Source organism: Sphaerodactylus townsendi, linkage group LG06, assembly GCF_021028975.2.
Source record: "Sphaerodactylus townsendi isolate TG3544 linkage group LG06, MPM_Stown_v2.3, whole genome shotgun sequence".
NCBI lineage: Eukaryota > Metazoa > Chordata > Lepidosauria > Squamata > Sphaerodactylidae > Sphaerodactylus > Sphaerodactylus townsendi.
The window spans coordinates 78,614,324-78,627,799 of NC_059430.1; the positions used below are offsets into that span (position 1 = coordinate 78,614,324).

The 13,476-nt window shown below is 39.5% G+C and overlaps 1 protein-coding gene across 3 annotated transcripts in view; it reads right to left on the minus strand.

Moving 5' to 3' along the window:
* Positions 1-415: 415 nt before the first annotated feature.
* Positions 416-13,476, minus strand: part of PANX2 (pannexin 2) — a 29,663-nt gene continuing 16,602 nt past the window's right edge. For 2 of the 3 annotated variants that reach the window (XM_048499629.1, XM_048499627.1), the window contains 2 exons: positions 7,923-9,427; positions 416-3,883 (listed from right to left, as the gene is read on the minus strand). In XM_048499629.1, coding sequence (XP_048355586.1) covers positions 3,498-3,883; positions 7,923-9,408 — 1,872 coding nt within the window. In that variant the 5' untranslated portion in view covers positions 9,409-9,427 and the 3' untranslated portion in view covers positions 416-3,497. The remainder of the gene's footprint in view (positions 3,884-7,922; positions 9,428-13,476) is intronic. The other variant, XM_048499628.1, reaches the window with a different exon arrangement.

Genomic DNA, 13,476 nt, shown 5'->3' on the forward strand with positions numbered 1-13,476 from the left:
ATGAGACCCAGGCTCTGTGGAACTTGGTTCAATTCCCAGTGCCTGAAAGTCAGAGATGTTCTGGCAGGTCTGTGTTGGAGGACAACACTGGTATTGCAGCAATTGGCTTCCCCTTCTAGAAATGTGTGCACCCTGCTCATTCTGCTTTATAAATAATAACTTTGGTCTCCTTCCTTTCCCTCATAAATAGTTTCAATAATGGACAACTATTTCATTGCAAAACTGGAGACAATGTTTATTTGCTTTCAGTGCTGTTGTCAATAAATACTGGTGTCATGTTTATATTTAAGGTAAAATAAATTAAAATAATTCAATAATGTAAATTAATCATTTGTGCACTGTTTCCACCATTGTACAGAAGTGCTGAGTCAGCTCAGAAAAATCATTTGTTTTTATGTCACTTTTTTTTTAAAAAAAAATCCCCTTTCTTTATCTCCTTCGAAAAATTTCAAGGACTGTTATTGCATGATACACTTTTCATGTGCCTTTTAAGAACTACTAAATATATACTTCTAAGAAATTCCACACATAAGCAAAGATGTGCTTCGTGCCAACTCGAGTGACATTGAGATAAAAGACTGCAGATTTAAGATCCTGTAGTGTAAAGCCTGGAGTCATGCCGTACTTAGAAAACTTTGCTTCATCTTTCAGTATGTTTACCACTGATTTCAATGTCAAGTTTGAGTCTGCTTGATTAGGCTTTTCTACACTATTGCATTACCACAGGTAAAAACGGAAGGGAAATGGGTCTAGGAAGAGTCCTGCAGAATCTTTGGAAATTGATAGAAATGCCACCATGTTTGTGTGATTTGAGTAGCACCTCTTCTCAGACCAGTAAATGTTTCCAGTTTGTATTCATAGATTTATAATGAACACAACATGTGAAAAATGTACAGAGGTAGGACCCTAGGCAAACATTCCTCATGATCTGCAGGGGTGCCTCTCCTGGGATCTTCTGCTGGGATAGCTCTGCTCAATTGTCCAAGACCTTCTGAAGCTGCCATGCTGCAAGAAGGAAAGATCAACAGTTGCTCTTACGGGAGCAGTTTCCATGGTGGCCCCTCCTAGCCAGGAAGGGTCAGTCTTGCATGACCATCATTCTCTTCAATGTGTAAAATTAAATTGCTCATAAGGACGTTTTTATGAAGGAAAGATTGCGTTGTTTAAATATTTGCAGAAATTTCATGTAGTTTTGTGGTGTACATTGTTAATTCTTATTGCAGTGCTGGTTTTCAATTAACCTGACCTGATGATAAATGAAATAAATAATCATACCAGTTCTGTGGCCTGAAGACACATGATATAGCAATGTTGAAATAAAATAATAATAAATAATATTTAAATGAAATGTTTAAATAAATAAATGTTGCAGAAGCTAAGCAGGTAGAGCTCTGGTCCGTACCTGGATGAGATCTGTTGCCTGGCGACCCTGTGTGTGCTTCTTTGAGTCCCATGATCACTGACTTGTGAAATATAATGCGCTTAAATAATTAACTGTGGCTGAGTGGCTTTGTACTTTTGATTTATTGCTGGGTTCATACAATTATTTTAAGAAAGAACTTATGTAGAACCATTTCTCTGCATATACTGGCACCCAAAGAAAGGGGCAGCTCCCTCTTGCTCAAAACAAATCTTGGCAAATGTTTAAGAGCACTTCTGGGACTTCCTGATTTCCTTACTAGCCAGTGCTTGGGATATCTGCTACTGCTACCCACAGTCTTGGTACAGTCAGAGAGGCACTGCTGGTAGTTTCTATGAGCATACATAAATTCCTCTTTCTCCAAAATACTTCAAAACTCTTATGGATGTTGTTGGAGTGAGTTATTTTAGGAGGATGGAAGGGAAAGGAACAAAAGATGCTATGCACCAGTTTCTAGGCTTAGGTAAGGCAATAGTGGCAAATCCCTGTGCAGGGCCATGGCAAAGGATAGTAGACACATTCTCAAGCAATGTTTACTGGCTTGGGACTGTGTAGGGATGATCATTCCCTTCTTCTGGATGGGAGATTGCATGTGCAGAGCAGTCTCCTAACACAGAAGAGAAAAAAGCAGTTCTTATTCGTGCCAAGTATTATGTGCATGCAGGAATCTCCCCAGATACAACTCATGATGGGGATGAAAAGCTACAATTCTGCATGTTTGTGATTATTTTAACACTGTGAAAGAGTGTGACATAGACTGTAATTATTAAACATTATTTAGACCATGGTTGGCTCAAATATGAAGAAGCAATACACAATACAACCTTCCTTTACGAGACTGGACCACCCCAGTTTATGGGTAGGAGACTGCATATCTGAATGCTTTCCCATGTAAAAGAAAAGACCTCCTAATGGATTTAGGACATCAAAGAGAAGGCAAGGCCAATATATTTCCCCCTGGCATGCTAGATTGCCATATGTAGGGATATTTTTTTTCAAACCAAACATGCAAATCCCCTACCAGCAACTTGAAGTGAAATGATTTTCCAATGGGTGGCATGGATTGTTGTTTCAAAACATTTGCATCATTGGAAAAAGTTAACCTGTGGTAAACTGAAGTGCAGACAAATCCTAAGCAAGTGAGTCTTTTTATCAACTCCATGACCAATTAGCAAATATTTGGTATTTTTTAGCAGCACTGGAATGTTCTTCACTTCAATTAAACACCTCTGCTAGCTTCTAACCTGGTCCACAGACATCACTCCACTAACAAAAATAAGAAACTACAGGACAAACCCTTTCTCCTGCCTAAAATCTGTCTGGACAAGCTATCTCATTCACAATAAAATATACTTTAAAAAATAAACTTTGTTTTTATCATCTCTTTCAGTGCATAAAAACACACCAGAAGGCAGGACAGAGCTCTTGGTATTGTCATTCGTAAGTGCAGCAGACTGAGAGGTGTTTGCTTTCTTTGCATGAATGCTGGTATGAGTCCAGTTGGCCCTCAGTCACTGGTACCTCCAAGACCTCGTGAACCAAAATGCAGCTTGCAAACAACTTTGCTGTAGAAACCTATTACTACTACTACGGTCACTTTAGAGACAAAACACTATTTAATTGCTGTCTCTTAAAATGGAAGAATAATTATCATATAGGTATATGATTTGTTACTTTAGGTATTTAATCAGAGTACCAAAGATGTAAGTGCTTTTTTGAAGGAACGCCATGTGTTATTATGTGTTATTAAGTGCTATTACATATTTGGATCATTGTAGTAATCAACATTTAAATTCATGAAGCTACACCTAACGTCTTTTGTGCTTATGATTCTTGGCATGCCATAATTTGGTTGGCGTTACCATAATCATCGTTATATTTTGCAAGCTACTGATAGCAGTGATGTCACTACCCTGCATGACCGATTAAGAGTATTAATGAAACCTATGGTCTGCATTTCAGTACTCCATGCTCATGCAGTGGATGGCATTGGTAGGGGGAGCATGGTTCACATTACAGTGGTACCAGGAAGTGAGCCCATCAGGTTTAAGTGTATATCAGCATTAGCTTGGTGTCTTCAATACTCAACAGAGTTCACTATTGCTAATGGTTCATCAAAGGTTGCCAACATGATTTTCTTTGTGGAAGGTATGGAGATTATATCCCCTGCTTCTGTTGGTGAGTTAATTCTATTGTCTGAAGAATCATCTATAAGGTCTGACACCTCTTCTCCATGGTCTTCATATAGCGTTTTGATGTGCAGAAGAGGGTGTGTGGGGTTACAGTTTAGAGCAGCCACTGGTTCTGCCTTGGTGACCTGTCCCAGGGTGACATTTGCTGCTGCTGCTGCTGCTGCTGAAGATGCTATGTGGTTATGACTGCACATGAGAAAAGTGCCAGTGGCAGGCACACTTCTGCATGTGTCATGTGAGTAAAGAGTATCTTTTCCAGGAAGGGAAGAATCTGAAAAAGAAACAATATACAGATTAATGCACCATTTAATTTATCTGCTTCCAGAAGTTCTCTTTTGAGGATTTCATCTCTGTCAAAGAAACAGTGTGAGGTCACAATATGATTCATGATGTACCCTCTCACATGGCAGGGTATAATTACTATCTACATTTTGCTTTACATTCCCACATCAGTATCTTTAGCTCACACATCAATGCATGAAAGTCTCCATGTCCCTGAAAGCCTCCATGTCCCAGTAGTGGTAACTGGCTTCAATAGCCAATACAGGAACCTGTAACTTATAATCACAAAGGGGCACCACGGATAGATAAAAACATAAACAGATTAAAAAAACTGTGTGCAAACTGTAACAGTGGGATAAACAACTTAAATGATTCACTGAACTATATATCCACATGTGACATTTCTGAAATGTTTTAAACAAAGTACTTCCACTGGAATTAATAAGGTTACTCAGGAGTAAGTGATTTGACTATGGATATAAATAGAAAAATTATTAAAGCATATCCTTTTAACTAGCTTAACTAGTTCTCCCCGGGACTTACATGCGTAGGGGAACAAAGAATCCTCAGTGACCTCATCAAATTATAATTCTCAGGATCCCTTAGTGGACGTTAAGATAGATACACAGACATTATATGAAGTGACATTGGAAGATGATTGAGAATAATTTTGGAAATTATGCTAAAATGGGGAAAGCAAATATATGAGTTACTCATGCACTTCTTGTTTTAACATCTGGGGTGACAGCCTTTGGCTTTCCTCCAGAACTGTGAAAGGCAGATGCATGAGCCATTCTTTGGCTTTAGTCTGATTTGATTTATGACTAAACACAGGCACCAATGAATAGGGTCAAAGATCTTGTCTGGAGCAAGAACTGAAATTGTACCTCCCCATACTCTGCTGCAGTGGGGCATAGAATCGGGGGAGGGAGCACTGAGAAATCCTAGCTGTGTTAGCAAAAGGAAGACAGAGAGAAAGACAGACAGACAATTTTGGCCTGGTCTACATATGAAACAAAATGAGATGGTGCATGGTTAGGTGGTAACTGCATTGCTTCTCTTCCAACAGTTGGTAGAACATTTTAAAATATTGTCCCATGTTAAAAACCACTTCAAAGAGAAGAACCAGCAGATGCATAGTGCTGAAAGGAACAGAGAGAAAGGGGGGAAGAGAGAGAAAGAGAAGAAAAAGGAGGGAAGAGAAAGGGGGGAGAGAGAAATGGAAGAATAAAGATAAATTGGGAGAGAGAGAAACAGGAGGAAGAGAAAGAAATGAAGAGAGAGCGCTTTAGCAGCTTCAGGCCAGCCGCATCTGGGAAGAGACTGAAGATGGGGACAGGCCAGGGAGGGCATTCCTTCCTTGATGTTGTCCCCACCCCCAGTCTCCTCCAGGCTGCCGCTCACCTGGAAGTAAATAAAGTAAGCATAATTCTAAAACACACACAGGCTTTTGTAGGGGCAGCGGTGGGTAGAAAAGTGACCCACATTGCTCCCTGTCCCTGTCAAAGCCCATGAGGCTATTTCAAAATTAAGCTTACTTTATTTCCTGGAAAGTGGCACTGTGCGTGAGGCCATAGGATTTGGCAGTGGTGGCGGCTGGTGGTGAAATGGCTATGAGCAGCAGTGGAAGCAGCAGCAGGCCGGCGGCCAGCACCTCCAAGGAGCCAGCATCCTGCCATGCCCAATGAACTTGGGTGACCAGAGCAAAACAAGGCAGGCAGTGCTCCACCAGCCTGGCCCAGCCCACATCCAGTGTTAAGAGTGGCCTTTCAGGTGGGAGGTGAAGGCTGGCTGGGGTGGGGTGGGGAGCAGCAGAAGGTGTAGAAAGGGAGTACAATGCTCTAGCTCCTCACTTCTGGGATGGGAAGGAAGGAGGACTGAACCCGCCCCCATGTGACACACAGAAGTTGCACCCGGGGCTTGAGCCCCCTCCACCCCCACAATGCCTGTGTCAGTGACTGGTACTTTAAGAAGAAGAAGAAGAAGAAGAAGAAGAGTTTGGATTTATATCCCCCCTTTCTCTCCTGTAGGAGACTCAAAGGGGCTGACAATCTCCTTGCCCTTCCCCCTTCACAACAAACACCCTGTGAGGTAGGTGGGGCTGAGAGAGCTCCGAGAAGCTGTGACTAGCCCAAGGTCACCCAGCTGGCATGTGTGGGAGTGCACAGGCTAATCTGAATTCCCCAGATAAGCCTCCACAGCTCATGTGGCAGAGCGGGGAATCAAACCCGGTTCCTCCAGATTAGACACACGAGCTCTTAACCTCCTACGCCACTGCTGCTCCCATATATTTATTATATTTATTACCTCTTTTGCATTGTCTATGGATTCTTTTGCAAAAATTTCAAGGGGCATACAAATAAAATAATTGAGAGACATATCTGTCATTCTTTCTGTGTTTAAGTTCCATTGAGATTTAGGATGTCAACCAGCAGTCTCAGTTCTGAAACAAAAAATAAACTGAAATGTATATTCATTAGATATTTCTAATGAAAATGATTGGCAATCTGCAGTTCATACAAAGCTTGAAGAATGAATTTACAAGATTAATTGCCACATTGCCAAATCACAGTTCGAATGAGATGGTGCAGTGCCTCCACAAGACTGAACCACCTCCATTGTCATGTACCGTATTTATTTGAAACTCTGCTGATACCCCCCCCCCCTTTTATAAACCATGTACATGTTGAAATTTGTTACCTCAAATAATGAAAGCTCAATGACTAAGATTTTCTTTAAGGGTTTAAATACAATGTATGTTTTATTTCATGTTTATTTAAAACCTTTTTTCTTTTGTACTGCAGCTTCCAAAAGGAGATGAAGAAAAAGAGTGAAACTTTCTTTCCTCCTTTGCTATTTCCCCAATGGAAAGAACCCAGCCTGAACTGCCTTTACTCCAACTGTTATATTTTTAAAAGTATATACATTTTTTACACTTGCAGGAATAAAACAGCTTGTGGTAGCTTTTTCTAGTGATAATACATCAAGGAGGAAAGTGTTAAAGGTTCTTAGTTCCCAGGTGTGTGCAGGCTTGATTTGTTTTGGGACTGGGTTATGCAGAGACTTCATCTTTCCTTTATTGGCATAACAAGTGAATAAAACAGAACATCTCATATGCAGAGATTTAAGCATCTCTCCTTGCATTGTTTTTACAACTTAGAATAGTCAGTATTTGCCCCATTAAGGAAACTTACGCGCATTGATGGATGCATGTAATTTTCTCAATCAGGGCAAACAGCAGATTCCCAGGCCTATTTCAGGCTGTGAAAGCTGCTCAAAGGAAGGGATGCTTAAATCCACCTTCAGCAATCCCAATACGAATTAGGACTGCATGGGAATTAAAGTCTGAGCACAAAATATGTGTCTGATCAAAATTTTGGGGGTAGCTACATATGTAACAAAAAGACTTTGTAATGGGAGAATCAGTCAGTAGAGGAAAAAAGGTTACGTCTAGTGGCACCTTTAAAGCCGACAAAATTTTATTCTAAGCTTTCATATGCAGGCATACTTCTTCAGATACCAAAGGTGCTACTGGACTGAAACCTTTTTTCTTTTTTTTTCCTGTTTCAGGCCAAAATGGCTACCCATCTGGGAGTATATAGAAGTTCTCTTTACAGATTCAGTTTCTCTGTATTTCTGTCATTCAACTGCCCCTTTAGTATGGTCAGAATATCATGATGCAGCAGTGATATCTGCCTTGCCACCTCCTCTTGCTCAGTTCATGTGGGTTCTGAATTCAGAAGTTAGTGATACATTGTAAGATTCTGACCATGTGGAAGCATTGATCAAATCTAGGGTGGTCAATCTCCAGACGGGGTGTGAAGTTCTCTGGGAATTACAGCTAATCGCCTGCACAGAATGGAAGCTTTGGAGGGTGGACTCTGTGGCATCACATCCCTGCCCCTAATTCTTGTAGAATTTCCCAACCCATAGTTGGTCACCCTAATCATACCCCTGTGAAAAAAAATCCAACTTAGGTAGCAATTTTATATTTTTTTAGCACAACAGTCATAACATGATCACTGTACCTTTGAGGGCAGAGGTGACACACACTATGACTTTCTCTTCTTGGTTTAAAAATCCACTTCCTTGGCTTTTGGATGTTGCCAGAGAGGTTATAGGCTGAATCTCTGGCTTGGGTTTTTTATTGCTGCTAAGTATATATGGGTGGACGTCTAAGGAAAAGTGCCTTGCATGCTTCTTCTCACTACCTGTGCAGGACAGAGTGCTTGATTCGGTTTTGGTAGCAGATGGCTGAGAATTTTTCGAGGTAGTCTCTAGCAAAGGGGCCACCAGGCTGTCTGTGGCTGTTTTTCGACGGACTGGCTTAGGCTTCTCGGGCTTGTTATTTTCAACCTTCATAGTTGCCAACTGCTCTTTGAATGGTTGAGGAAGGGGATTGGTGCTTGGGATCCATTTCATTTTCTTTCGAGGTCTCTTAATGATCAGTGGCTCATTGGGATCAATGTCTGCAGGATCAATGCTTGGGTCTATGGTTTGTATCCCAGAATCGCGCACTGTTGGCGTGACATCGTGATTAGACTGGGCTAGTGCTGCAAGAAGCTGCCGTACCACATTGTCATACATCAAATCACTCTCATTGGTAATAAAGTCCAAGCGGTTCAGCGATTTGATATGGTCCCGATTTTCATTGCAGAACATAGCCAAGATATTGATATCACAGAACTGAGATTTCTGCCATTGCTTTTTTGTCTTGATGCCAACCTTGTTCAGTTTATCAAAGATGAAGTTGGATTTGCGGAATATGAAAAGGTGAATTAAATTGATGAGAATAATTAAGTTCATGAAGCAAAGAAGAACAATATCTACTCCTGCAATTATGCGCTGGAGCTGCACAGATGGCAGTTTGCAGTTTACTCTAATGAGCAACTTAGAACTGCTGGTTTTGTCAGGAGGTTCGCCCAGAGCACAAGTAAATTCATTTTGTTTTTGTGTAGCATAGTAGGTAGACAAGTAGGTGACTGGAATGATGCTTAAGAATATGATGAACAAATGTCGTGCAAGATACAGTTTGGCTAGGAAATTGCTGCGGCCTCTGCGTTCCAGGTATTTCTCGAACAAATTTTGCTCTGGACTCTTTTCCTTTTCAGCATTCTCAATTATCTCTCTTCTCTCTCGCTCGGTAATCCCGGGGCCTTTGCACTGGATTTGCTTTTCTATTTTGGGTGCACGGCCTTCTGCTGCACGGTGGTAGCAATTATCTATTTCCTGGAGCAAAAAGTTAAGTTCAGAAGTCAGTCTGGTAGAGGCCATGAATTCCCAGCCAAGCGCAGGAATGTACATAATACCAGCAAAAGCCAGCAGGGCATAAGGAAGGAACTTATGCTCAAACAAGGAGGGCCAGTGGCTGGCATTTACTCCTGGCAAGGCATCTTTTAGTTCTGTCCAACAGTATCCTCTGGCATACAAGGCTTGGTCACGGGTGAAGTTGTGTGGTGTGTAACAGTATATTGGCTCCTCTGTATAACAGAGAGAAAAGTCACTGATGTGCATATAACCTATAAAAGGAGCTCTGCAAAATAAATGTTTCACAAACTATATCAATTATCATCTATTGTATACTTAAACAACCACCAATTGTACAAAATGGCATAGTTCCTATAATACTAACATCTGCCTTCCAGGCATAGCATCCATTTGATCAACATAAATTACCATAATTCCAGGTCACCATAAATTCTGGAAAGCCAACAAACAGCATAGCACTGATAGATTGTGTGTGGGTTTTCCCCTTTTTGCATCACTACTATTCAAGAAGCATAATCTGTGAACTTTATTGTGGGCGTGTGTGTGTTAAGTGCTGCCAAGTCACTTCCAACTCATGGTGACCCTATGAAGCAATGATGTCCAAAATGTCCTATTATTAAGAGCCTTACTTAGGTCTTGGAAGAACTTAATTAATTTCCCATACTTCTTAAACCAACAGAAGCTTTGGCAGGAAGGACTATCGCTACCTTCTTTTAAAGGTCTTGAATGTTCCATGGGGAACCTTATTTGCAAATTCAGTGTAACTTTGTAGTGTCAAGTTCCCACCCCTTACCTAAAATGTAATGCATTCTATTGCCTGCACTGACTCCCACAAAGGTAGTTTATCTCATAGTTGGGACTATTTCCTTCTCCTATTTTACACAACTTTAGTTTTTTTTAATACCCAGCTTCAAAGAGTACAGACCAGTTTCAGTGATAAAGTGTGTTCTAGTTAACTACAAAACATAACCAGCAAATGTGAGGGTTAAATACACAGGTCATTTCAGCAACAGTTAATGAGGCTGGCTTAAATCAGTGAACAATTTGAATCTTCTCATACTGTGGGTGAAAACATTTCCCTAGAAGACCAGGGGAAAGTGTTTCATTGTGAATATAAGGAAGAAGAAGGGGAAGGGTGCTGGACTTTGAGATGAATAACAACTAGGTGTGTGGCTAGGACAACACTTGTAATTATACAACCCCTGTTATGAACCACACTGACAGATCATAACCAGCAACCCAATTTCCTACTGCATCTCTGTATTTACAAGAGATCATTACAAGATATTAATACATGAAAATAAATGTCTCAGTTTATTCTGAACCCTGAGATGGTTGTCATGGAATGCAAGGCATGCTTTATAGATGAAAGTTCAACAAGTATAATATTAAATCCATTTTCTAAGAATAATGGCAGCTTGAGGTGACTGAATGTAACCAGTTGACTACTATGTGAAAAGATTCTCTCTCATCTAATACATTTTTTCTATAGAAGATACATGCTCGATAACACCAGAGTCTAACAACATCCATTTGTTAATTTCTGCTATTTGTAAGTCTTTATGTTTGAAACTTCCTGGGACTCTATTCAAGTTTCAATTGAATCTGTTAGATTCCCTATTCAAGTTTCAGTTTATCTGATAGATCCCCATAGCCCTTCAGGATGGGCTTATGATTCCTTCAGGACATTTTAAGCCACTAAACTAAATGATATAGTTATGGTGCTTGTGATAGTGCTTGTGTTTTCTGATGCCCCTTACTGCACCCAAAGTACTTCCTGGCTTTCCTCCACCTCAATGGAGCAGAAGGTGCTTCAGAATATAGCAGAAGGCATCAAATTTGGTTCTGCATGGTGTACCTGTTTGGAAATAACTGCCCTCCCCCTGCCTATCATAGGACAATATTTAGTTTGGAAGTTCCCAGCATTTTAAATCTCTCGGCAGTCATTTTGTTACCTGTTTCACCTCCCATGCCAACCATTTTGTGGTGGTGACTACTTAATATAATGGCACTTTGGACAGGCATTAAGCTAAAGACACCAAGGATCTCCTGAGAGGGCAAACTTTTGCTAGCCTTCTAAAGGAGGAGAGAAGGAATCAGACAAGGGGAAAAAAGAAATTTCATAACAGTCATGCCACAGAACAGAAGGCCCTGGATTGAATGATCTTACTACTGCTAACTGTACATTTGAAAAAGAATGGCTTCTGTAAATCTTGAAATTCCTTCAAATACTCTAAAATTAGACTACACTTCAATCTTTCACCCGGTATATTTTTTGTTACAAAAATACAATATAGCAACAACACAAAAATATACAATTAAATAGAAAAACTAAAAAAAAACCATTACAATTTATATCCAATTTCATATTTCTTAATATTCTCTGATAGAAAGTTTTGGTTCCAGTATTCAACAAAAGGAATCCTGCAAGTATAGCCATCAAATCATCTTTGGAAAGGCTTGCATAATTACAGAAGTTTTATCCATTACAATGACATGCCACAATTTACACACCCAAATCTCTGTCTTTGAAAACATACTGTGTTTCCAAACATCACAGAAAACCAAAACCAATCACATGGCTTACTGTCAGTACACATACAATAATAATTTCATCTTGCTGCATGCAATCTATATTTTTTCATTCCCTCATAATTATCTGTCCTCCTTTCGCAAAGAAGCTCAGGGCAGTGTAACCAAGAAAACAACAGCAGCCCAAGTTCACCCAAATGGGAACAATGGCTGCACAGAGATTTGAACATAGGTCACTTCGGCATTAAGTCTGACACTCTAACTCCTATACTACACTGGCTAATATCTCCAAGAGGACCTCTTTAGCATATCATATAAAACAAGTGAATAGTTGACATGCACTTTATTGGGAACAGTGATACTAAATTTCAGGTGAATGTTGTGAAGGATGACACAAGACTTCAACCTCACATACTAAGTCGGCCAGTCCTCATTAATCTAATCTGGCAAGCATTCCTTTGTACTTGACACATGCAATGCACCTTGCCACATAATCTCAGAAGTCTTTCAGAAAAATGTGAATTAATACACAAACCAGTCTGCCATCTACTGGTTGTTTATGTAATAGTACATTTATGGAAAGAGCTGACTTAAGGAATTGCCTGATGTGATGTGATCTGATTTGAACTCTGAATCTCAGAATTTTGAATAGCAATTTTTGGATTTGATTTTTTTTCTTTGCACACCTGGTGATTTTATCTAATTTTGGGACTATTTCTCCCCTTGGATTAATTTTTACCTTTTTTTAAAAAAAACTTTAGCGCTAAAAATGTGTAACATAAGTGGATTACAAGTAGAATATTTAATTTTTGAATTTGTCTGTCTAAATTAATCAACTGAACTATTAGCCAAAATGGTTGAAAGTATGAGTATACTAAAATAATATGTTATTAAGTTTTTTCTTTTCTCTGATCCTCTTTCTCTTCAAACAACCCTCCCCCAAATCCTCCCATTTCATTATCCTTTTCCTTGTGTGTTTACACTATTCCTTTGTTTTGTGCTAGCTTACATTATATTGTTTTTCTAATTAAAAATTAATCAGAAATGAATTAATTAAGAGGAAATCAAATGAAATTAATTTAAATTAATGTTGAATATTGAATAGTGAGGTTGATTGTTTCAGATTGAAAGAAAATAAATATAAAAGTGATATTATGAAAAATATTTGAGTGTAATAATTGAATTCATCAACAGTTGTTTTTATATATTATAATCTAATGTGATAATATATGGGAAAATGTATAAAGTGCTAGAACATAGAAAAAGACAAAGACACAACATCATTATTATGGCTCAGCAAAAAGGGGGAAAGAAAGTCATTGTTTTAGAAGAGGAGGAGGAAACTCAAGATAAACCTGAATGCTCTCCAGAGATTCTTCAACAATTTCAAGTCACACAGACCCAAATTAAATAGTCTGAATAAAATACAAAAGAATTGAGAAAAGAAGTCCAAAATATTAGACAAGAGATCTCAACTCAAATTAAACAGAGCAAAATACAAGAGAAGAAATTCAGAATATAAGACAGGAAATTTCAAAGGGAATAGCTGGAATCAATAAAGACACACACAACGCAGAGTACTACCACAACCTAGGAAGCATGGTAGTGTCACTGTTTTTGAAGGCAGAGAGGGTGACAGACGAGGCTTTCAGGGACCTAACAGCCGGGTCCCACTCCCAAGGTGACATCTCTTCAGATGTCATGGAGAATGAAGGCCTTGGGGATGGAGGGTGCCAGTCTGAGGTGGTGGAAGATGCTCCCTTAGATGGGATCCCTTCCTTA